This window comes from Silurus aristotelis (genome assembly GCF_946808225.1).
Source record: "Silurus aristotelis genome assembly, chromosome: 27".
Classification (NCBI taxonomy): Eukaryota; Metazoa; Chordata; class Actinopteri; order Siluriformes; family Siluridae; genus Silurus; species Silurus aristotelis.
The window spans coordinates 12,297,842-12,323,581 of NC_139600.1; the positions used below are offsets into that span (position 1 = coordinate 12,297,842).

Genomic DNA, 25,740 nt, shown 5'->3' on the forward strand with positions numbered 1-25,740 from the left:
TTGTCTAAATTAATTACGAGTTAATCCGTTAAAAAAAAAAAAAAAAAGATATACATATATGAGTATTTCTCAGTGTTAAGAAATCTATTAATCCAGACTAAATTTAGAACTCCATTTGAAGACCCAAACTCCCAGGAAACCTCCACCATGCTTCACTGTTTACTTGCAAACATTCTTTATTTCACCGCTCTTCAGCTTTTTCTGCACCCCAGTCCCTATGTTTTTTTTGCATAGTTTATTCACTTAACCTTGTTTCCATGATAGAGGATGATAAAGGGACATAAGCATGATATGTCTATTTAGTTTTCATTGGCCGACTACTGTGTTTACAGTCCTCAATCTCTTAAACCCCAGTCTGCACTGAGACCTTTGCGATGCAGTATTACTACCTTGTGTCTTGTTGCTGTGCTCAGTCTTGCCATAGTGTATGACCTGTGATATGAAACAGTCAGAAGTACAGCTGTTTTGGTGTTTCAATCTACATATGGAATTGAAGATCTTTAGCACCCTGACTTTGTGCAAGTGTACAGATTGTGCAAAAGAAATAAAAGTCAAATGGTTGTCACACCAAATAGACTTGTCTTCTATTCATTTACTTTAATATATGTATATATAATTATGGGTAGCTTTCCCCTAGCCACATTTTATTAATTATACTCCTCTCTCTCTCTCTCTCTCTCTCTCTCTCTCTCTCTCTCTCTCTCTCTCTCTCTCTCTCAAGAACAAATAGTTGTTTTATATTGTTTGGTGCAAACTAGGTAGTAGGCCCAATAATGTAATAATGATTATTGATCTTATTTATTTATATGATTATTATCCTTTTTTTTTTAAATATATTTCCTTAAATCATTAGCTACAGTGGGAGGTATATACACTAATATACCTCCTAGTTCTTTATGAATTAATTTGTAATCCTCTTTACACATCTGAATTACATTATATAAGTCTACATTTTATTAAACGCATTACTTAATATATTAATACAGCGTGAATTTATAGCTTGATATTACCACCAGGAAAAAGTCAACCATGTGTCAATTCTGGGTGCTGCCCCATTAATATTCATGCGCTTACCTGTGTCAGATTAAGATTTTATTGATATATAGTACATTCACATTGAGTGAGGGTCCATAAATGTTGATCTTATTTGATTGGCAACTTATTTTTAGCTGTATGGGATTTGAACCTGATTTACCACTAGGGGGAGTCCTTGTTCTGAGTTGAGTGTTTTAGAGTAAGGATTCTTACTCTTACAAATGTTAGATTAGTGCAGTTAGTGCAAGCCAGACATGGAAATATCACACACACACTCAAAAAGAACATATGACACATAAAACACCAATTAAAAAAAATAAAAGTGGCAGAGGGGATTTTAATGTTGGGAGAAACATCTCATGCAAGCTAACAAAATAATTGCAATTCCAAATGATTACATGCTTCTTCTTTTTCTTTTAGTGATGTGCTAAACAAATATAAACATGCCTAATTGAGCATTTCATATTTGGATTTAGGAGGTGGTGCAAGTCTAATGATGAATTCTAGCAAATCATGGTCCATAGATTCACTATATAATCACAGGGCTAATCATTTTTAGAAACCGTTGACATTTTCACATTTATTGGTACGGCAGGCTCAAGTAACATTTTAACTATAACGACATAAACAAGAGCAATCACAAATGATACAAGAGACATTTATGCCTATTGACAGTCAGCAAAATTCACCCATCTTTATACCCAGTGCTATGGAGAAGATAGCAAATGCTGTTACTAATACAAGCAATCCTGAGATTGAACTCATGCTAAATTCACACAGAACATGAACCCACTGTATATCCATAAAACCCACAACACATTTTTCATCCACAGGCGCTGGAATAACGTGCTAATTCCAGACAGTGTACACGTTAATACGGAATTGGCTCAAATGAAGAGCGAATGGAGAGTTTTCAGGCTGATGTGCTAACTGCTCCTGTGGAATTCTGGCTAATCATGTTCGCCACTGACATCGGGTTTCTGTCTTTCCGTGCACGCAGACATCTCGATCTGAGAGGCTCCACAGTTTCCCAGCACGCTTTCCGGAATATTTTCGAGGAGATGCAAAAGAGGATAGGGTCCAGCGCGCTGTTCACATACCAGAGAGGCAGCGATAGGTAGGACTTAAGCACCGTGTATACCGTTAGCACCGTCCCGGACCACGAGTCCACATAGACTTGCATGAGTGAGGATGCAATGTCGGGGAAGTTGCACACAAAGAAAGTCACCACCACAGCCCCTGCAAGCATTGAAAGAAAAGAAAGAGCAGTTGACAGAATGTGCATTATAAACAAAGAAGGTGACCCTGCCAGTAGACACAGGTACTTAAATTCTACAGTCCATGGCTGCTCCAGCTCACCTTGATAGACTCAGATCTACTAGTCTACATGGTTTAAAAGTTTTTAAAGAAACAAATCTGGACAAGTTCCTCTTTTGCAATGTTTACACTGTTTACAGCAATGAGGAACTCCCATTAACAGCCACACACAGGGTAAAAGACATATTCTTAAGGCTAGCAAAGGATCACATGGTGTAACAGAGTGTTCAGAGTATCAGCCAATTGGTTGTGGTATACCATAAAGGTACACACAAGGGTTCTCCAAGCTTTTCTAAGGTATCCATGGGGTCTAGCGGCTATAAGCCTTAATCCTGATGATGGTTGGAGCATTTGGATGTGGATTCTGTCCTTGTGCATCTGTTTCAGTCCTCAAAATCTGCCAATGTTAGGGTTGCCCGAATACACATTTCAGAGGATTACATTTTCAATAGAATTAAATTACTATATTTTATAAATGTTCTTAAATATATGCTTTTATTTTTGGTTGTACTGGATTTTTTGCTTTACCTCTTTCAAACCAATGGCTTCACCACTCCCAAGTCTGGGCCTTCATCCAGGAGGCACCGCTGTGCCAGCCTGTTCATGTGCTAATACAACCATGGTTTCTCTTCTAGTCTAAATTATGCAGATATAATCGTGGTTTCTACTTCCTGTTTAAACTGTGCTTTGCTGTGAAGGCAGCAAGAACTGAGAATCACACTACAAAAGGCTGTGGGGTAATTTGACCTCAAGAAAAAGGTTAGGGTGAAGGTATCCGGAAAATGAAATCTTACCCATTAGTCGCAAAGCCCGTTTCTCCTGAATCAGCAGCTTCCCATTCTGAAAGCATGGTGGATTTCCTCCTTCGCTAACAGCCCTAGTGATGCCCATGGCCATGCGCTGGCGGCTGTTGTAGTGAAAGTGGGCAATGATAAGTATGTAGAGGGCAAAGATGCACACGAGTGGGACCAAGAAGCAGAGGATGCCCCTCAGAAGCAGTGCTCCCTTGTAAAGAGGAGAAGGCTCCTGCTCGGTCATCTCACACATGGTGGACAAAACGAAGGCTGCATCAGGTGACGTTGCACCATAATCTAGGATGCAGGCTCGGGCATGCCTGTAGACGAGGGCAAATGGCACTGAAGTCCCTAATGCTAGTAGCCAGATCCAGCCTAGAAGACAGGGCAGTCGTGACCTCCTGAGACCAGCAAGCGACCACATGGTATGACAGATGGCCACATAACGCTCAATAGTAAATGCAAGGATCACCCAGCTGGTTGTGGCGCAGTACATCTGGCGCACCATGAAGTAAGCTTTGCACAAGGGTTCTCCGAGTCTCCATGGGTAGCTTTCCCAGTAATAACGGTATACAGTGATGGGAATTGTCAGTAGCTGGAGGATGTCAGATAGAACCAGACTAAGCAGGTAGAGCTGTATGGCGCTGACCCTCAAGCGGGCATCCCTGAAGAGTGTAAGCATGCTAACGCCGTTGGATAGGACCCCAAAGATAAACAGGATGCTGTAGAAAGTCGTCATAGGGATGGCGACATGGTAGGGCTCCTGTTTGGTGACACTGATGTAAAGGTCAGGTGGTGAGCTTGGACTCGTATTGCAGGACAGCTGGAAATGCATCAAAGATTCGTTCATGTTGAGGAAACGTGGAGACTAATACCCAAAATGACAATGTCTTGCTTTAAACACACCTCAACGGGAGTTGATCAGATAACTAAAGGAAGAAAAACTGATTTAGAAAGGAAGAACATTTTAGATCATAGTACACAGTCATTCAGTATTACATACAATTCATCATTTATTAGTGTTCCTTTTTTTCTTTTAACATGCAAATATGTTTGAGGGCAAAATGGTCCAAAAGGACAGCATGGCTAGGTATTATAACACCAAACAACAATCTGTAATCCTATTCAGCCATTCAGTAGTGTCTATATAGGAGTCAATACCGACATCATACCTGAGCCCATACAAACATTACAATAAGAAGAGTTGGATAATAAAAAAAATAAAAAAAGTATTTGCCTATAATTATAGAAAAAAAATCCCATTAGAAGTAAAAAATCACATTTTATTTTCTTCATTCATTTAAAATGTAAAAATGAATGAAGAAAATAAAACAAAAAAAATTCTTATCATTGTGGAAAAATAATGCAATATTACAATTATGCCAATATTATATATATATATATATATATTTATTTATATTCATATATATAATTAATTGTTGATAGCTTTCTTCTAGCCACGTTTTATTAATTCTCCTCCTCCTCCTCCTCTCTCTCTCTCTTAAGAACAAATATTGCTTTATATTGTTCTGTATATATATATATATATATATATATATATATATATATATATATATATATATATATATATATATATATATATATATATACAGAACAATATAAAGCAATATTTTGTATTGTATTTGTATATATATATATATATATATAAAACATTATTTCCATACCATCAATTAAATAATTACTTAAATAAGATTTAAAAACTTAAAAATGGTCATACAAAATGACTGCTGTTGCTGTTGAGCTCAAATCTGTAAAGCAAACAGGTGGCGTGAAAACTGCCAATTTCATTCCGACTCAATCCAGTTTGTAACATTAAAAAAAATACCTACAATATCATATTTGCTAAAAAAAAAAAAAAAATACAGACTTACTGTGAAGTGTGGAGCATGAAAGACAGAGATGTGCATCCAAGTCTGATTCAACAATCAAATGCAACATTCACTCTGAGGACCCCTTCTCTCTCTCTCTCTCTCTCTCTCTCTCTCTCTTGCTCTCTCTCTCTCTCTCCCTTCCTCTCTCTCTCTGTAGGTAAATCTTTTGTTACATGACATTGCTCCCATTAATGTTTCACTCATGTTTAATAGTGTAAAATTAGAAAAAAAAAAGTCTATATTTAGTAGTAAAATATATATATATATATATATATATATATATATATATATATATATATATATATATATATATATATATATATATATATACGTATATATGATGAATTTGGATGGTTCAAATGCAAAGACTGAAGGGCTCTAAAATAAAAAAAATTAAAAAAAGCCTACTGGAAATGCAGCAAACTGTTTTTCAACTGAGCAAAGTCCTGGTCCTGCTGTAAGATAATACATATTGTCCAGTGCATTGGTCTGGCATACTGGAATGTAATTTCAAGGGATCCAAACCTATTTGAATGTTTTTATGTTTTTGGAGAGCGCCGTGTGTGTCCGAGGAGGACATGCAGTTCTGTTTTTATTTTCTCTCCAGCTCTCATCATACCTCTCTTTAGTGTGTGCTCTCTTTTCTTAAAGCAAACAACACATCAATCCCATAATGTGTTTTTCTTATTTGAGCCCAAAGCCAATGCCATGTGCATGGAAGCTCAGAAAAAGAAGTAATGTCCCTCCGTCTCCATGGAGATTGACTTTATCTGCAAATGGAAGTACCTCAGGTTTTCTTGATTTCTTCATTCATTTTTACATTTTAACAGGACTATGAAACATAAATAAAACATTTTATAACAGGACTATGAAACATAAATAAAACTGCTAAATATTATGCCGGTGCACACACCATACTACACTCATTCATGTTGTAGTAACACCATCACTTCACTTTCTAGAATCATTTTTGAGGTAGGAGGAATCTCAAAGAGAACCAAGTTTAAGATCAAACCTGAATCTCTGGAAAGATTAAATATAATTATTCATTCAGTCAATCAATTAAAAAGAAAGAAATAATTGCACACACATGTAGGCTATATGGGATGCTGCTCAATATGATCAAGAAGGGCCTTGCTCAAGGGCCCAAGAGTGGCAGTTTGGCGATACCAGGACTTGAACCCCCGACCTTCTGATTGGTAACCCAGCGCCTTAACCGCTGGAGCCACCACTCCCCCCCAAAAGTTGGTATTTCAAGCTAAATAAGTTGTTGCTCTATTATATGAAATGTCTGCCATTGGTTTGGTTTCTATTTTACCACGGATAAGTGAACTTTTTATATCCACTGTATGTAAACAAAAAACATATTTTCCTCTTGTGCACTGATATTAGAGTAAGATTCAAGAAGATTTTTGTGTGAATGCAATAAAGGTTCACCATTAAAGTGAAAAGTGAACATATTAATGACTTTCATGCGTATATAGATTCTGTTCTAGTTTTCAGGAATGGCCTTTAACTCGGAAATTGTACTTGAGATTAAATACATTCAGTCATTTTATTCATTTACATGCATTGCTCATTAAAGCAGTATTTTGCAGGTTTACCTGATGATTTGCAAATCTCATAAACATATATAGAACATAGAAAACCTTATCAAATGTTTAAACTGACAAAATTTAGTCCTCCGGACTAAAGAGGAGAGGGATCATCTGGCTTGTTATCAACACTCAGTTCAACAATTTGCTGATGGAACGTTGCATTCGTTCCTGTGGAATGGGAAGCGTCCAGATTTAGAAAGACACAAAAATGCTGAACGATATATACAGGTTTTAAAGCAACAGATGCTTCCACTCAGAAAACTTTTTTTCGGGTTAAGCCTTGCATATTTAAGTAAGTCATTACAGTAGCATGACTTCATGTCGAATCATGAAACAAAAAATGCAACAAAGGACACTCTGAGCAGCTAAAATCCTGTATCAGACACATTGTCAGGCTGGTATCAAGCAGACAAAAACCGAAGTAACGATAACAAGGTTTAATAGTCTTTAAACAGAATACAAACAACCAGGAAGTAGCCGTACCAGAAAAAAGAACCGGGAAACAGGTAAAGTCCATAGAAAGGGTAGTCCATGAATGATCTACAGAATGCACTGTAGAACGGACGATGAGTGAATGAGAGTGAAGGCCTTAAGTAGGGGGAGAAATGATGGGAAACAGGTGACGGTGATCACAGCATGCTGGGTGCTGAGGGAAGGCCTGGCCGGTGGTTCCCTGACACACATATACTACAAAATTCCTTTTCCAAAATCTTCAACAACTGGTCCTCTCAGTTCCCAGATATATACAGACAGAAGATACGATGCTACACAGTGGTAAACATGGTCATGTGCCAACTTTTCTGAGACCGGTTGCAGCCATCAAATTTAATATGACCTTATTTTCCTCAAAATGGTAAATATTTTTATTGTAAACATTTTATATTTTTCTTTTGTTTTGTTTGTTTTATTGTGAATAGAATATTAATGAAATGAAATTTGCAAATCATTGCAATCTATTTGTAGTTAAGTTTTAAACAGTCTCCCAAAGATATTGGAATTGGGGTTGTAATTAAACGTACTCTTTCAAATATATAAAGCATTTTAAGGTCATGCTCTCAATTACTTCAAGCATCAAATAATCAATGATAATGTTTTGCTGCATAACACAAGCCTGATTATTTTTCCTGAAATATAAACTGGAAGCTGTCTTTCTGAGTATTGTTTTTTCCAAGTTCCAAGAAATACAGTCTATGCTGTATTTAATCTGATTAAAATAAATCCTTAACAAGCATATAGAATCACTAAGGCATGATCGTGCCAAACGATTTACTCCAGAAATGAGTTTTTAGTGTATTTTTTTGGTGTTTGTTCAGCAAGCTGATCAAATGTTAGGCTGGAAAGCTGTAGCCTTTGTTAGCTGTATGAAATGAGAGAAGCAACAATTAGAGCAGCTGTTTCTTTTAATTGTCCTTCTGCAGTATTCAAGTTTATTTGAGCCACCTGGCAATGGCATTTAGATATAAAGAGTGTGTCATTTGGACGCTGCATTTCAGGGCATAGAACATTTGAAACCTTGAGGCAGACGAATTATAACAGCAAAAGACCATGTCAGGCGTACAGTAATTATTCATCTGTGTGTATTGCACAATAGGGAGGTGAATAAAGAGTCTTTCTTTTCACTATGAAGTGATTAGATGGACCCACATTTATAGTAACTGTGAGTTTCCCACTTACCTGTCAAAAGTTTGGAAACAACTAGTCTTTTATGGTTCATCACTACGGCTCATTGAAGCCAACTTCACCATACTACAAGACAATGACCCAGAGCGTATGTCCAAGCTCTGTAAGTGTTATTTAAAGACCAAACATTCGGCTGGAGCGTATTCAATCATCATGGAACATCCTGCTTTGTCATTGTACCTAAATCCTTTTGAACTGCTCTGGGATGAACTGAATCACAAGGTCAGAAAAAAATCTCTAACTTTGCAAAATATTTCAGCTAAATGTTTGGGAAAATGATCTGTCTGGAAGCTTAGAGTGTGTAAAGCTGTTATTCATGCTAAGGGAGAAAAATAAAGTGGAAATAAAGTTTAACATTTGTATATTTCAGTGGCAGATGAAGTACACAAACCATGTAGTTGATTTAAGGTAGAGATACATTCGGTAAAATATTTCTAAAGTAAAAGTGCTCCCTTTAACTTTCACTTGAGAAAAAGCACAGTAAAGAATTTTTTTCTGACTGGAAAGAGAATTCTTGTAAAAAGAAATCATACAGGGGACGAGGCAGGCAGAAAAGCACCTTTAAATGAAGGTCTCATTCTTCTTTTCAACGGAAAAATAAATCGTACAATTGAGGCCACGGGTGTTGTGGCGAGTTCGAGTCCGAAGCTTCTTCCATCTTTTATTCCTCTCTAAATGTTCTGCTTGCTGTTGAACTGACGCTGAACTGTATGTCAGTACCACCGAGTGGCAATCAAAACTTTGTGGTTTGCTGCCGCTGTTAGTATTAAAATGTTTTTGGGTTTTTTTTATACAAAAAAATAACATATAAAGAGATATTTTAAACATCACAATAATATAAAATTATGCTACTAAAACATAAAAGAATAGTTACAGAGCATTCTTGGAACATGCATTGATTACACTGACTGGATTGATGCACCTTCCAGCCAATCAGAATTGAATACTCAGATAGACCACTGAATCTGAGTGGATTTGGTAGATTTAGGGAATTTAGATGGCTGCAGAAACACACCCCTACAGCATGATGCTGCCACCATCCATGGGTTTTTGCACTAGCATTTCCATTCTGCCATTAAGCTCAAATTAATAAAGGGCTGCAGTGATGGTGGTCCCATCTATACACAGGATCTTCAGTGGTCAGTCAGAGTGACCCTTGTGTTCTTGGTAACCTCTCTAACTAAGGCTCTCCCCCGATGGCTCGGTTTGGCCAGGCGACCAGCTCTTTGAAGAGCCCTGGTTCTTCTATTTGAGAATTTTGGAGGCCACTGTGCTCTTGGGAATCTTTAGTTCAGCATTGTTTTGTAGCCTTCCCCAGATCTGGTTCTTGCAACAATCCTGTCTCTGAGCTCTGCAGCCAGTTCCTTTGACCTCATGGCTTGGTTTTTGCATTGCCAACTGTAAGACATTCAATAGAGAGAATAGAGAGGTGCATACCTTTCCAAATCATGTCCAACCAATAAACTTTTCCACAGGTGTTGAAACATTTCAGCAACAATCAAGAAAAATGGGAGGCACATGAACTGATTTTCAAGAGTTGTTAAAAAGGGTCTGAATACAAATGTACAGGTGATATTTCAGGTTTTTTATTTAAGAAATTTGTATTTACATGTATTTCTAGAATTCTGTTTTTACTCTCTTTATGGGTTGAGAAAAAAAAATTGAACAAACTATTTGTATTATGAGGCAGCAACAGTGACTTGTGGGATAAAATTAATAATACTGACCTATACTATATATATATATATATATATATATATATATATATATATATATATATATATATATATATATATATATATATATATATATAGAGAGAGAGAGAGAGAGAGAGAGAGAAAGAGAGAGAGAGAAAGAGAGAGAGAGAGAAATCTGGCATGTACAAATCAGTAATGACCGAACGCTATAAATACACTAAACAGCTCTGCATGGACATGGTCTTTCTTTGTCCTTCAAGCTTTATATCTGACAGCTCTTTTGTGCCTGCATAAAAAGCAAATGCATGTGTACTCTTTTTCTGTGCATGCATTTCAGGGGATCCAAGTCATACTGCACACCTCAAACATTTTTTCAAAAATTAATTTTTTTGTTCTTTTTATATCTGCATCTCTTCACAAATATTAACTGTTCATTAGAAATGTATTTCTATTCAGTTACACCTTTAATAAAATGCTTTGAACACCTGTAAGGCATGAATATGGCATACTTTGTAAATACTTTCAAGGACAAAAAAAGGTATTTCGTTTAATTTTCAACATTTCTAATAATTTATTGAAGGTTTAAAAAAATTAGTATAAAATGTTGATACAAAAAAAACAACCACTATTACAATGCATGTGTGTTTTTTTTTTTTATTATTTACATTCTGTTAACATGAAACAATGCACAAAAAACTGTATCATACACCAATATCTTATATCTTACACACACTTATACACACACACACACACACACACACACACACACACACACACACACACACACACACACTCAAATCTTACACACAAAGAAGCATGAACTTCGCTGTCTACATGGTAAACATCAAGACAGTTGTGTAAAAGAGTATATTTATAGTCTTCAAGAAAGTAAACAAAACATTCAAGGGAAAACTTCTACTTTGCTCAAATCCAAAGTCTCTCAATAATAATATTAAAAAAAGGACATTAGATTTTAGTTTTCACTCCTGAGATGTGCAAATCAAAAAATATGTCACCTCATATTAAATCACATGCAGCCTGAGAGGTTGGATGGATTGAGGTTGGATGGATGAAGGTTGAATGGATCTCTCCTGCCTTTATACTGTAGTAACAATGTGTCACGCTTTTCTGTGAAACTTTGTGATGTGGTCTTAATCAATTTGTATTAAATATTAGATGCACAGCAGAACCCATTTTTTTTTCCAGTTTTGTTATTTTTAGTATACGTTCATATTGACTAATAGCTACAATTCGGACACACAGGTTCATCGAACACAACAAAAACCTGCATGTTCTCATTTCAGTGTCCAGTTCGGGTTTTTACTTCACAGCACTGAGTAGTCTATCGATGATATTCCAGCTTCTCTGGCCAGGGAGTAAAAGTGGCCCCTCTTCTCAAACAGCACACTCGGGGAATCAAACTCCACTATTTTCCCAGAATCCAGAACCATCACCCTGTGGAAAACAAGGGAAAAGGTTTATACTGACGAACTAGGAGCCAAGATTAGAAGCCTGATTACAGCTTGTTTTGTATCGTTCAGAAAAAATATTCCAGAACGCATAATCAGGGTGAGGACGCTACCAAGATGATGCTTTTACTCTACAATTTAAGGCTTTGTTTATCTTTTACATCGCTTTATTTTCGATGACCACAGCAGCAAAAGCTAGCGAATACAACAGCCTTATTTACATATGACTGCTGCTTCTGACTTTTGCAGCGGATCTAATTAATTCCGCTGTTCTTTGCAAAGCACTCACAGCGTGCACACTATTTGCACTATTGATCCCAGTTGGATGTGCAAATCAGCACTTTAGATCTTAAATAAAAGCCTTGAAAAACGTAGGTTAAAGCTGTGTATACTCTTCTTAGTGAATCACATTAAATTGGGATTTAACCACAATGTGTCTTGCCCGTCCGTCCCGTAATACCCTCCCCAAACTGTTACCACAAAAATGGAGGCACACAATTTCATATTTCAGATGTCTCTGAAAATGGTAAAATTACATATTCCCTCCACTTGAACTAGGAGACCCAAACCTGTTCCAGCATGGCAATGCCACTGTGCACAAAGCCAGCCTCATGAAAATATGTTTACATGGGTTGGATTGAAAGATCTTGAGTGGTCTGCTTTAGAGTTTTGATCTCAACCCTACTAAACACCTTTGGAATAAATTGGAATGCTGACTGCACCCTGGGATTCCTCAACTCACCTACATCAGTACATTTACCAACACCCTTGTGGCTGAATGAGCACAAACCTCCACAAGCACACTCCAAAATCGAGATGAACATCCTCCTTAAAAACTTTAATAATCTTATCTTATTTAGGTTATTAGGAGAAAATGGGGACTTAAATGTGAAATGAGATGTTCAAGAAGCACATACTGTACAAATCTTATGCTAAAGTGTCTACAAATTCTTAAATTGTATTGTTATAATATATATATTTTTTACTATTTGTATTTACAGTGAGGGTTTTTTTGTGTGTGTGTGTGTGGGGGGGGGGGGGGTGCATACCTTGTGCTGTTCAGAATGGTGTTGATGCGGTGGGCAATGGTGAGCACAGTGCATTCTGAGAACTCCCGATTAATCGTAGTCTGAATCAGCTCATCTGTCTCCAAATCAACTGCGGCCGTGGCCTCATCCAGGATAAGAATCTTTGATTTACGTAGCAAAGCTCTAGCCAGGCACAGCAGCTGCCTCTGACCAACACTGTAAAAAAAAAAAAAAGGTTACCTTTCATTGGACAATTTACATCAATGACCAAATATATTAATTATAAGAAATAAATGGGGATTTAGGATTGTAAGCATGATGAAAAATTCAACAATTATAAATGTATACATACATTATATGATCACAAGTACTGAGACACCTGACTTTTCCAGTCAAATGTGATACTTCTGCAAATTATTACCAGTTGATGGGGCACAATTGTATAGGATGTCTTTGGATGTGGTAGCCTTACACTTCACTAAACTAGGAGAACCACACCAAAGCATCATGAACATATGGGTTACAATGGTGGGAGAGGAAGATCTTGAGTTGCCTGCTATAGAACACTGACCTCAACCCGATTTGAACACATTTGGGATGAAATGGAACGCTGACTGCACCCAAGTCCTCCTCACCCTCACCTACATCAATACCCGACTTTCTAATTGGCTGAATAAGCACAAACCTCCACAAGCACACTCCAAAATCTAGTGCAACATCTTCCCAGAAGAGTGGCGGATATTATAACAGCGAATGGGGACTAAATATGGAATGGGAATTTCCTCAAAAAGCACAAACCTTTGTCCATAGAATTTACATATAACAAAAAGAGGGTCTAAATGACTCAGGCTTCTAAAGTGCTTTTTGGTTTCCCATGGTACAGCTGAGTGCTTCTTTTAAAGTAAGTACGCCAGAAAGACTTCATAGCTATCTGTTCTTACTATGAAAAGACAAGAGCTATTTTATACAAAACATTTTCCCGTTCTTGAGATTTCTATGTAGCCTATAACTTGAGAAATATAATCACACAAAATGAATAAATCCATATAACAGGCATATTAATTCAATATAGTCGAAAAGTAAAGTACAATTGACACATCCAAGACACCAATTAAAACTATCCTACTGTATGTTTTTCTGTAAGCGTTGCGAGATTTTGTTTCTCTGGAAATCTGGCATATAAAATGATCCCAACGTATCACATTTAATGCTCGGGTTAATTAATCCGCTACTTTTTTAATGTAATACGTTCTGAGCTACATGTGTTCTTTGGATATAATTCCATACAACATTAATGATACAAAGTACTGGATTCTCTCACACTTCAACATCTGTTTTGAATAATTCAGGGCATTGCTGTTGAGTGGGAGATCAATGAAGATCAATTCAAATGGCTAAAGGCAACATGATGAAAACTTCTCTGACAATGTCTGGCACAAGAGTATTGAAGAAGGTTGTAGTCTCATTAGCTCACCACACGTCTGAGAGTGCACACATTTAGACAAGTAATGAATTAAAGATGAAAAAAAAAAAAACCCTTGTCTTTGCTATGTCATTTTCTGACTTTTAGAGAGAAGGGTCACTGTGAGTCATTATAAAGTTCTTTTGATGGCTCTGCTTTATCCTATAATGAAACATTACTTGCTTTATGCTGCAGCCACGAGTCACTGGTGTGCTATGGGTCTCCAGATCTCAACCCTATTGAACTGAGGTAATAGCAAATAACGAATGCATTCGCTTGCCCAGTGGATAAATAGATTCACTTGTGCTTGCTCCGTCGCATCCTCTGCATCCCCTTTCACATTTAGAACAATCAATGTTTCTACCTCAGATAGAGATCATAAATAACAAAGCATAAAAGAAGCCTTGAGATCATAAGATCTCAATCTGGTGGATTATCTAAGTGTTCTGGTGTGATCCATGTCTTGGAGCCAGATACCCCAACACACCACTTCAACTTCCAGACGTCTTGTGTCTTACAATTTAGTCACTTACCCAGGTTTGAGCAAAAATCAGGACACATAATATCAATTTCCTTTTTTGGAATTCTAAACAGATACAGATATATAGCATATCGTGTCATATGTGCTATACCTCTGATCCAAAATTTTCAAGTTTAACCCTACCTGAGGTTCTCTCCTCCTTCTGCAACTTCATGATGCAACCCTGCTGGCAGAGTCATCACATAGCCCTTCAGGTGAGCCAGTTCTAAGACTTTCCAGATGTCCTCATCGCCAACAACTTCAAAAGGGTCTAGATTCATCCGCAGTGTCCCAGAGAACAACACTGGGTCCTGCAAATGCAAATTTACATCAATTTATACATTCATTTAACTATGTTTGTTTTGGGGGTTGCTTGAATAAGAAGGTCAATCAAGACTTCCCACATCCCCAACCACACACTTAAGCATCTCTTGGGAGATCGCAGGTCAACCATGATCTCCAGTAGGTTATCGATCTACCCCAGGATCTCTGATCAGTGGCTGAGCTTCCCAAAGGTATTGGATTTAATTTTGCTCGTATTTATTGTATATTTAGTTCTAAACCAGTTGCATAGTTTTGTGCCTCAGTCACAGATTGCTCTGGAGTAATGATTCTGCTGAATGAACAAATGTAAATGCCAAAGCTTTAAAACTAAACAATTTAAGTTAATTGATCAGAAACACACATTCATAAGATCACCTGCAGTGAATTATCACTTTGACCTGATGTTCTAATATATCAATTTTTAATCACCACATTATCTGTGTAAAGCTGCTTTGAGACAATGTTAATTGTCAAAAGTGCTATACAAATCAAAAATGAATTGAATTGAATAGAATAAATTAGCTTATCATACAAGATGGACATTTAAATGCCTTGTCATGCTTTTCTGGAAAGTCACTTCAGTAACAAAGTAGACTTGAATCCTGACTACTAAGCGTTCACTAGGCTAGTGTGGATTTAGAAAATAAGATTTTCAAATGAAGCATTTCACTTTTGGCAGCTGCTCTGGTGTTCACTAAATCCGAGACAGTTTGCACACATTCGCTGTCATAGCAAGGCAGATTAACAAGGGACCTTCTCGAGATTATCGAGCTAAAATATCTGTATTAGCTTTAGTCCCAACGGAAATTGTGATGTATGATGTTTACGTGACCTTTTTATTAGAACACTGGCAATTCAGAAATCAAGTTTTTCATGTCTATTTTGTAGCTGTACATACATATATAATGAAACTATTGAGCACCTGTGGAATAATAGTTATTTGGTTCCTGAGAGAGTGGAGTCCCAGGGTGGAGATGTTGACCCCGTCTATTATGATATGTCCCTCGGCTGCCTCCATGATGCGGAACAGACAGTTGGTCAGACTGGATTTACCTGCTCCTGTTCGGCCAACAATGCCGATCTGTAAAACAGTCATGTAACACAGTCAAGGTTTGTCCACATCACATTCAGTGATTAGTATTTGAGCTCAAACAACTGCTGTGTGCTTGGATCTTTTACCCCATGATCCCTCTCTCGATTGCTTGTTAGACTAATAACTCATTATCTGCATGCACTGAAAGACATAAAGACGTGACACGTTCTGGTCCTCAGTTCATATTTTATTTTTACGCGTCATGATTCGAGTGTCTCCTCAAACTGAGTTTTGGACAAGTTCAGTAAAAACACACCAAATGTCACAGGCTGAAATGTGTCCCAAGCACATCTGCTTTCAAATCAGTGATATGTGACAGCCCTGAAAGTGAACTACGGTAAAAAAGCACATTCTGGTTCCTTCACGGTCGTTAGAAACCCAGCCATCGTTCGAACTGTCCATCCTGCAATCGCCATGACCTCTAGAGAGCACAGAAACCTCTCAAGAAAAGATAACCCATGCGTACAAACGCGACGACTGTATCATCAACCTGCTCAACCTTTAAAAATTTACCTTTCTCCTCTATTACATCAATTTGTGCAGTGTCATGCCATTTTAAACTTCTAAACCATCTGCAGAATGAGTTTTATTTTTAGATTGAAATGGGGGATGTTTAATTTAAACCCTATTTTTGAACCTGTCAATCTGCAATCCATTGATCTTTTAGCGCTGCAGTCTTAGCGAGGAACAAAGCCTCCACACCTTTTCCACCTCATTCAGACAGCACAACAAAATCAATACAAGCTTATTATGGCAAACCACTCGAGTTCCATGTGTGAAGCCTCCAACGGCTTTTATGTCACTGTTTTAATTTTGAAATGTGAAATTGGTGGGATTTTGTAACTTCCAGTATTGGCATTGACTTCTGTGTCTTGCCATCTGATCCATAAAACTGTGCAGCTGTTGCCTAGTAAACCCTGGTTGCGTCTGCAAATTAAAATTCTTGGTGGAACTTGTTCAGCCCATTCGTTTCCATTTTCTTGTAAATATAATCAATTTCTGTAGAAGGTCATTTAAGAAACTTCGAGTCTATGCATTAAAGACACTTGATATAAAGTGTTGTAGGCAAAACTTTTTTCGTCAAGATGTAGAATGAGTTTCTCTTTTTTAATCCAGAAATTATTATTGTTTTTTTTTTTACTTAACCAATTTTTCTCTTTTCATTGGCTCAGCTGGTATATGCTGATAGAAAGAGAGAGAGAGAGAGAGAGAGAGAGAGAGAGAGAGAGAGAGAGAGAGAGAGAGAGAGAGAGAGTGTGTGGGTGGAGCTATTTGCTGAGACACTTAACTACAAAATCCATCCATGCAAACAGACAAATCACTGTCAGTAACCAAGCAGTAGTCAGGATAATAAATATATGCTAATCTAAAAATCTATTTAATGTAAAAATCTTAGCCAGATGTTGTGTCTGAATTCTGGGGACCATGTAACCATGCACCATGTAACATCTGTTTGCATCACATACAGTTTGAGCATAAAGACTTTAGCCTGTGTGGCTATGAAGTGCTGGCAGATATGTGATAAAGGTCCACGGGGGTATTTTGAACTGTAATTTATATAAACAGTTTTCTGCATTGGCTGACGGCTGCAACTGTCATGTAGAGTTTTGCATTCGAGGGTCCATAAGTAAACAGCTGATTACTTTGACAATTATGGAATTATGAGGATGGGTTCCCTTCTGAGTCTGGTTCCTCTCAAGGTTACTTCCTCATACTATCTCAGGGAGGTTTTCCTTTCCAATGTCGCCACTGGCTCACTCATTCTGGATAAGCGTATAGGGGCAAATTTAGTTAAAAGTAAAAATTTATATTCTTAACATATTTCAGACTATAAAGTTGCTCGGTAAAAATGTCCAACCACTACACAAGTAAAATTGTATTAATCTTGATCACAGAAGTCTGAGGCTACGTCTGCACTAATCCAAATACATTTGGAAACGGCGTCTAAAAACGCTCTGAATCCATAATTTCGTTTTTAATTGTCTTCCAAAAGTTGCTCATCCTCACCGAAACGTCACCGAAACGTCTGAAAACGCTCACGTCCCTGTACTTCGCAAGCGCAAATCGTAAGACGCTTCGCTACGCGTGGATTGCCGTCTGGATTTTATTTACTTTCCGGCCCTTGAAACGTCACGTCAACAACTAAATATGCGACATTGTTCTCGAAAACCTTTCGTTGACTGAAAACGTCGTCTCGGTGTGGACACAAGGCATAAACATTTTTTTACACAAGAAAGCGTATTAGTGTGGACATTTCATTAATCAGCCCTAACACACCTTACATCCTTTTTAAAAGAATGAATTGAAGTAAAATATATCTATCTATGTTTCAAAATTCTAAATGTGCTAAATGTGAGGAAATAAACACAGTTTAGACATTTGCACAATGTTAGTTTTTACACTTGTGACTTTCACAGCATCATTTATTAATGATAAAACTCTCATCCTCGTGTGGTTCATATTTGTTCACGCAGAGGCATGTAATCACGTTATAATTTCGGTTCTAACAATTTTCGATTTTATATAGATTTTTCTTTCGAAGGAAAACTACGTCATTTTGATGTATTTAACGTAAATACAAATGATGAGCTTTATACCGACTCTAGTTCATTATAATAGCAGGTTTATTTCAGCGGAATCAATTTACTTTCAGAATCATCCGAATAAAAATCTGAATACTTTACTTTAATCTTTTACAAATGAATAATACTAATTTATTTTTTTAAAAAGAATAAGAAGAAATATAAACTAATATGCATATTAAGGTATATATCAAGTGAAATGTGGCGGCATGAAATGGAGCAGGAGTGAAAAACAGATGGCAGAAAATTCAGACTACAGTAATAGTTATTAAAGTCATTGCACAATAGATAATGTAATCCATAGCAGCTAAAGCGTGCATTATGCTATAATTGTGAAGAACCGATCCTGTAAAATCACGTTCAAAATAAACATGAGTGATGAATGCAGGTGAGCAAAAACATGTCAGAATAAAAAAAAGAAAAACAAACCTCTCACAGATAAAAAAGATTGTTTTGTGGTGTTGATTTATATATAATGCCAAAGCTGCATTTTTAACAACTCGTGCTGCATCACAGGGAGATGTAACTACGTATAAGAATGCACATTATTCTTTGCATGCACCTCTTTTCCATAAATGTAATTATAGCAGCATAAACATATTAGAATTAATATTTTAAATCCCTCAGTCATAGTATTCATCATACTAGTGTTATTGTTACACTCTAAAGAATGTTTTACCTTTTCAGAGTTTTCAATGTTGCAGGTGATGCCATGAAGAACAAGTTCCAGCTCCGGCCGGTATCTGACCTTGTAGTCCTCAAACTGAATTTTTCCTTCAGAGGGCCAATCATTTGGAGGACGTATCTCTGTGAGCCATGGAGCCTAAACAAAAAAGTGAAAAATAAATTCAGCTTATGTACGTTTTAAGTCCAAACTAAGACATTTAATACTTCTGTATGAATTATACTTATTTATACAGATTACATTAATACTACATATGTGTTATTGAGTGTTTAAAGGCTCTGGCATGGAGAAGCTGGTGTTGGATCTGTGATGATCTCAAATGTTGAGCTATTTTATGAGTTGCTCAGTAGCTCCTAGTTTTATATTATTTTTTACAAATGTCTGTAAAAGACTGTAGAAAGATCATTACTTATAATCTTATATTGCAGTGCTCATGTTAGTTCTCACTCTCCAGTGTTCTGTATTGTTTTAAAAACTATAATCACACTCTTGATGTCACCCAAATGAGGATGGGTTCCCCTTTTGAGTCTGGTTCCTCTCAAGGTTTCTTCCTCATAACATCTAAGGGAGTTTTTCCTTGCCACTGTCGCCATGGCTGCTCATCAGGGATAAATACACATCGCTCACCTTAACTGTTAAAATTCTGTAAAGCTGCTTCGAGACGATGTATGTTGTGAAAAGCGTTATAGAAATTAACTTGACTTGACTTATGGATAGACTTTGTATTGCTGCTTTATTTTCAAGTGTATTGAATAGGTGATAATCTGTCACTGGTGTTAATATCAGACCACATACTATAACAGTGAATAATAGTCAACCAGCTGGATAACAGCAGGAAAAAATGAAAGCAATTTGTTTATTTATGAACGCTGGGATTCTTTGCACAAATTGTTTCTGGGAAAAAAAAATCTTGGCAGGATTCTCACAAGGATAAAGCATTTGCTAATGATAAATGAATACATAAAGGCCTCAATACAAAAACAAAAATTTCCCAAAAATGTAGTAAATCGGATCACCACCAAAGCAGTACCTCACTGGGAATCTCGGTGTATTCGCTGACCCTTTCCACTGCCACAATGTTCGTCTCCAGCTCCGATGTCATTCTTACAAGCCAGTTTAGTGTCTGAGTCACCTAGTGGTTGTAACAAGAGGATTTCAAAAGTAAGCTGTTTCAGGGATCAAATGCTAGTGAAGAAATGAGAATAAACAAACCTCCACATTTTTGCAACTGGTTTACAAGAGGAATAAATATATAAAGAAAAACAATACTTGCATTCAATTCAAGGTTTTTGTGCATGTAAGCTTTTTGGATGTGAGAATACAATGGAATGTGTAAAGTCTATATTCTATATCAGACCTGGGCAAACTACGGCCCGTGGGCCACATCCGGCCCTTTGTATCTCCCTGTCCAGCCCGCGTGAGGCCAATCATAAATTACAGGGATGCACCGAAAATTTTCTAAATATGCCGAAATACCTAAATCACCGAAACAACACGGCAGAAACACAATTGTAAGGACGCAATAAAAAAGCGCAGCCAGCACACGGTTATCTGGATAAGAGCCAACATGTCTGCGGTGTGAGGAGAGCGATTTGCAAAACATGCAATGCTGAAATTTTAATAGGGGGTGTATCTGCAAAGAGTTTCTCCAAGTTGGGATTAATTTATCACCTGAAACCCAAGCATCCCGATTGCTATTCTAAATATGAGAAGAACGCGGCGCAGAAAAGTAAAGTCAATCCGAGCATGCGCACTCCGTCTGTAGAGGACGTTTTTGAAAAGGCAGGAAAGTTTTCCAGTGATGGTGCCAAGGCAAAAGGCATAACACAAAAAATTATGGATTTCATTGCCTTTTGAATTGAATTTTCATTTCGGTGCATCCCTAAAATATTATCGTTGGTGTGGCCCTCTGACACAATTCAGGTTTCTCATGTGGCCCCTTGTAAAAATTAATTGCCCACCCCTGTTCTATATGGACTAAAATGTGGTTATTTCTCAAAACTGTAACCAGAATGTTAGTTGGTAGAATTAAATTTTCCCTCCACTTGAATTAGGAGACCCAAACTTGTTCCAGCATGAAAATACTTCACACTAGGCCAGCTCCATGAAGATATGTGTACATGGTTTGGGGTAGAGACCTGCTATAGAGTTTTTCTCAACCCTATTGAACTTCTGGGATGAATATGTCTGAATGACACAAATATCCACAAGCAAACAGCAAAATCTTGTGGAACATCTTTCTTTGTTATTATATAACAAATTTTAAGTTATGATAAAAAATGGGAACCATATGTGGAACGGGATGTTCAACAAGCACATCTGAATTGTATAGTTTTTATAAATAGTGGTCTCACATTTAAGGCATAAGAGATGGATAGTCCAACCAGCCCACTGTCCAGAGATTCTCGAGATAACACAGCAAACAACGCTGAGAAAAACACCACCAGATTACCCAGAAACTCCAGTCGGATGGCCAACCATCTGCAATTTTTAAAAAGAGTAAAGGTTAATAAGTAAAGAAATATATAATTATATTATTATTGTACCAATAAAACAAATTTCAAAAAGAACAGACCGATTAGAAACAATCCAAGGGTAGACGCTTTTGAGGTTGTTATCGATAGTGACTCTGTTGTGTTCCAGAAAGCGTTCCTGGTGTCTGTAAGCTCGAATGACAGAAAGCCCAGCTACTGTTTCTCCAAAATGGGAGTAGATGGGAGAACGGGAAACAGAGTCTAATCGCCTCAGCTGTCTCGAAGTGGCAACGTAGAACCTCTGCATCACAAATACAATATGGAGGAATTATAAAGGCGTTCTACCATGTTAATGCTGACACACTGTTATCCAGACTCAGAAATATTTAATTCATTATCTTAATTATTTGTAATACATTGAAGAGACTTTGCAAATAGTCTGTTTTCTATTATATAATATAATGTTTTCTATTACCTGCACAAAGTAATAGACCACAGCAAGAGGCACAATAACTGCCGTAAAAAGTGGAGTGGCAAGGCAGATAACAAATAAGGTGCCAAGGACGCCGAAAAGACAGAGGATCCAAGAACGGAAAGACATCGGGATCATCTCATCAATGGTAAGCATGTCCTAAATGAGAGCAAAACATGATTATATATAATAGGCCAAAGATAGAAATACTGATTGATGGTGCAGCCATTAGGTTATTCAGTCTGTTGTTGGCCAAGGATAGTCAGGTCACTGGTTATCTTCCTTCTAAAAAATATGGCCATAATATTTTTTGAATAGCTCATTCCAGATTTTGGAAGGCTGGTTTGCCATTTTAGGCCTGAGATGCATTCGCCATTTCTGTACATCAAACACGTATTTATTTGGATTGAGTACAAGGGATTCTAAAATCTAGGATCTTTATAATTGTCACATGTACTTTACAGCACAGTTTTATCTTTGCATCCCAGTGATGTTAGGAAGCTGGGGTCAGAGCACAGGGGCCAGAAGTGTGGCAGCTTAGCGATACCAGGGCTTAAACCCATGACCTTCCAATCAGTAACCAAAAGCTTTAACCACTGAGCTCCCACCTCCCCTAAAGGGAGTTTGCTTTGTGCACAGAGACACCGTCATTCTGGAAAGGGTTTGTACAGCGATTCACTTTTTCCACATTTTGTTATGTTACAGCCTCATTCCAAAATAGAAATGATTTATTTCCCTCAAAAATTCTACAAACAAAAAAATAAGTATTCACAGCCATTGACAATCATAATTGAGTTCAGGTGCATCCTGTTTCCACTGATCATCCTTGAGGTGTTTCTACAACTTGATTAGAGTCCACCTGTGTTAAATTCAGTTGATTGGACATGATTTGGAAAGGCACACACCGGTATATATATGAGGTCCCACAGTTAACAGTGCATGTCAAAGAACAAACCAAGCCATGAAGTCCAAGAAATTGTCTGTAGACCTCCGATACAGGATTGTATCGAGCATTCTGCAGCATTGAAGGTTTCAAATGAGCACAATGGCCTCCATCATCCATAAATGGAAGAAGTTTGGAACCACCATTACTCTTTCTAGAAAAAGCTGCCCAGCCAAACTGAGTGATCGGGGGAGAAGGGCCTTAGGCAGGGAGGTGATAAAGAACCCGATGGTCACTCTAAAAGAGCTCCAGCATTTCTCTGTAGAAAAAGAGAACCTTCCAGAAAAGAAACCATCTCTGCAACACTGGACCAATCAGGCCTGTATGGTAGAGCGGCCGGACAGAAGCCACCGCTCAGTAAAAGGCAAAGGAGAGCCCACCTGGAGTTTGCCAAAAGACACCTTGAAGGACTCTCAGACCATGAGAAGAAAAGATTGAACTCTTTGGCCTGGATACCAAGCGTCATGTCTGGAGGAAACAGGCACCGCTTTCTCACCTGGCTAATACCATTTTTAGAGTGAAATATGGTGGTGGCAGCATTATGCTGTGGGGATGTTTTTTAGCGGCAGAAACTGGGAGACTAGTCAGCATTGAGGGAAAGAATAATGCAGCAATGTACAGAGACATCCTTGATGCAGACCTGCTCCAGATCTCATGGGGTGACACTGATATCTTCCGACAGGACAAGGACCATAAGCACACAGCTAAAATAACAAAGGAATGGCTATGGGACGGCTCTGTGAATTTCCTTGAGTGGCCCAGCGGGAGCACAGACTTGAACCCGATTGAACATCTCTGGAGAGATCTGAAAATGGCTGTGCATCGATGCTCATCATCCAACCTGATGACACTTGAGAGGTTCTGCAAAGAAGAACAGGAGAAACTGCCCAAAAACAGTGTGCCATGTCTGTAACATCAAACTCAAAAAGACTGTAATTGCTGTAATTGGTGCCAAAAGAACTTCAACAAAGTATTGCACAAAGGCCATGAATATTTATGTACATGATTTTTTTTGTTTTCTTTTTTCTTTTTAATAAATTTGAAAATATTTACAACACAATTCTTTCATGTTGTCGTTATGGGGAATTGTTTGTAGAATTTTGAGAAAAATAATGAATTTAATCTATTTTAGAATAAGGCTGTAACATAATAAATTGTGGAAAAAGTGAAGCGCGGTGAATACTTTCCAAAAACTGACATTCAGGATACAGGAAAAATGTAATGAGTTTTATTGAACACAAATGATTAATTACTGTCTGATTTGAAATGGTGATCGCTATTGGTGAATTCTTTCATTCACATGTAAAAAAAAAATTATATTTCAAGTCAGTGGGTATTTTTTTATTGTATTTTGCTTTTCATAGAATAGCTTCAGACTTACCTTCGCAAAGCGGTTTACCACCCGTCCTGATGGTGTGGTATCAAAGAACAGCATGGGTGCTTTGAGAATGTTGGAAAGTAATCGAGAGTGTAAAATTCTGGAGGCACGAATTGCTGCATCAGCCAGAAGCAAAGTGCCCAGAAACACCAAAATGCCTGAGAGAAAAACATCACATATTTTATTCGACACCCAATCAACAATCACATCCAGATTATTGACTTTCTTTTGCATGCTTAGCTAAATTTCAAAACTTACTTCAAGCGTTCAACAGTAAAAACAACAAACTACAACAAATATATCAGGCTCTTCATAAAGAACTTAAAAGATCAGCAGACCTTATTATGCATAACCATAGAACCATTGTAGCATGGCAAGAAGCCCATGACCTCTCAAGAGCTTTATTTTTGGTATTTTTGGATTTTCTTAGTCATACACTTCATTTTGGGAAAAAGAGAGGAGCAAATCGCCATCATTGTCAATGATTTACTGACTCGAGTGCTGCAGGTCAGGTTTGTCATGGGCAGTATGTATGATAATCGTAAAGTCTATTAGCAGCAACTGATCCAAAGTGCATTACAGAGATCATTTTAAACATGATCATTTACATTTATAAATTAAAGACAACTTTTGGTGCACTATATGAGTAGAGTTTGTGTGTGAAAGAATATTTCATTATAAAATCCACTATAATCTTTATCAATAACATTGTGATCTTTAATGGTTCCAATTTGTTGTAATTCTTTTTTCCATTATAATAATTGTAACTCTGCTAGGTGCCCAGCAGAGTTTATTTCGATAATCGTTTCACAAATTTCAGCTAAATTGAAGAACACTGTCATATTTTCTATAATATCTGTCATATTTTTTTCATTCCACCCCTACAATTTCAACATTGCATAAGCTTTCTTCTTATTAGCTCAAGTATATCCAGTATATCAACCTTTATACATTAGGTAACATTTTATTTAAAAAATGAAATTCTTTTACATGTTCATACAGACCTTGACTAGGTGAAATCACCCAAAGTGTACAAAATAATTGTACTGGACTTTTGATATAAATGCAGTAATCATTTTTTTGAACACCTACAAGCAGACTGAAGAGACTGAAAATGTGCAGAGGGTAAATGTTGTCCTCAAAATAAACCTCATATAAAAGCTTTCAGTGGAAATTGTCCAAAAAATGGAAGCATTGTTTAGACTTATTTGGTCCCAATAAAAAAAAAATCTTCGGAATGAATTTATTTATTTTTTATTTAGTTGAGGAAGACTTTATATATCAGCAAACATCGACA

At 37.2% G+C, this 25,740-nt stretch overlaps 2 protein-coding genes across 5 annotated transcripts in view; both read right to left on the minus strand.

Annotated features, from left to right (window-relative positions):
- Positions 1–1,121: 1,121 nt before the first annotated feature.
- LOC310721573 (neurotensin receptor type 1-like) lies at positions 1,122–6,053 on the minus strand. Of its 4 annotated transcripts, XM_083533362.1 has the most exons (4): positions 5,994–6,053; positions 5,658–5,842; positions 3,147–3,969; positions 1,345–2,274 (listed from the first exon to the last, which is right to left on the minus strand). In XM_083533362.1, the coding sequence occupies exons 3-4, from the start codon at positions 3,883–3,885 to the stop codon at positions 1,949–1,951; spliced, it is 1,065 nt and encodes a 354-aa protein (XP_083389488.1). In that variant the 5' UTR covers positions 3,886–3,969; positions 5,658–5,842; positions 5,994–6,053; the 3' UTR covers positions 1,345–1,948. The 4 variants fall into 4 exon arrangements, with proteins under 4 accessions (XP_083389486.1, XP_083389488.1, XP_083389487.1 ...); XM_083533360.1 differs by lacking the exons at positions 5,658–5,842; positions 5,994–6,053 and adding an exon at positions 5,039–5,151 and having other exon boundaries at positions 1,122–2,274; positions 3,147–4,075; XM_083533361.1 differs by lacking the exons at positions 5,658–5,842; positions 5,994–6,053 and adding an exon at positions 5,447–5,507 and having other exon boundaries at positions 3,147–4,075.
- Positions 6,054–10,570: 4,517 nt separating this feature from the next.
- abcc2 (ATP binding cassette subfamily C member 2) overlaps positions 10,571–25,740 on the minus strand; it is a 39,580-nt gene continuing 24,410 nt past the window's right edge. Inside the window, exons 24-33 of the mRNA XM_083532668.1 lie at positions 24,447–24,601; positions 22,126–22,281; positions 21,752–21,951; positions 21,531–21,657; positions 20,207–20,308; positions 19,171–19,314; positions 15,739–15,897; positions 14,637–14,803; positions 12,532–12,726; positions 10,571–11,468 (exon numbers count right to left, since the gene is read on the minus strand). Of these exons, the coding sequence (XP_083388794.1) occupies positions 11,339–11,468; positions 12,532–12,726; positions 14,637–14,803; positions 15,739–15,897; positions 19,171–19,314; positions 20,207–20,308; positions 21,531–21,657; positions 21,752–21,951; positions 22,126–22,281; positions 24,447–24,601 (1,535 nt within the window). The 3' untranslated portion in view covers positions 10,571–11,338. The remainder of the gene's footprint in view (positions 11,469–12,531; positions 12,727–14,636; positions 14,804–15,738; positions 15,898–19,170; positions 19,315–20,206; positions 20,309–21,530; positions 21,658–21,751; positions 21,952–22,125; positions 22,282–24,446; positions 24,602–25,740) is intronic.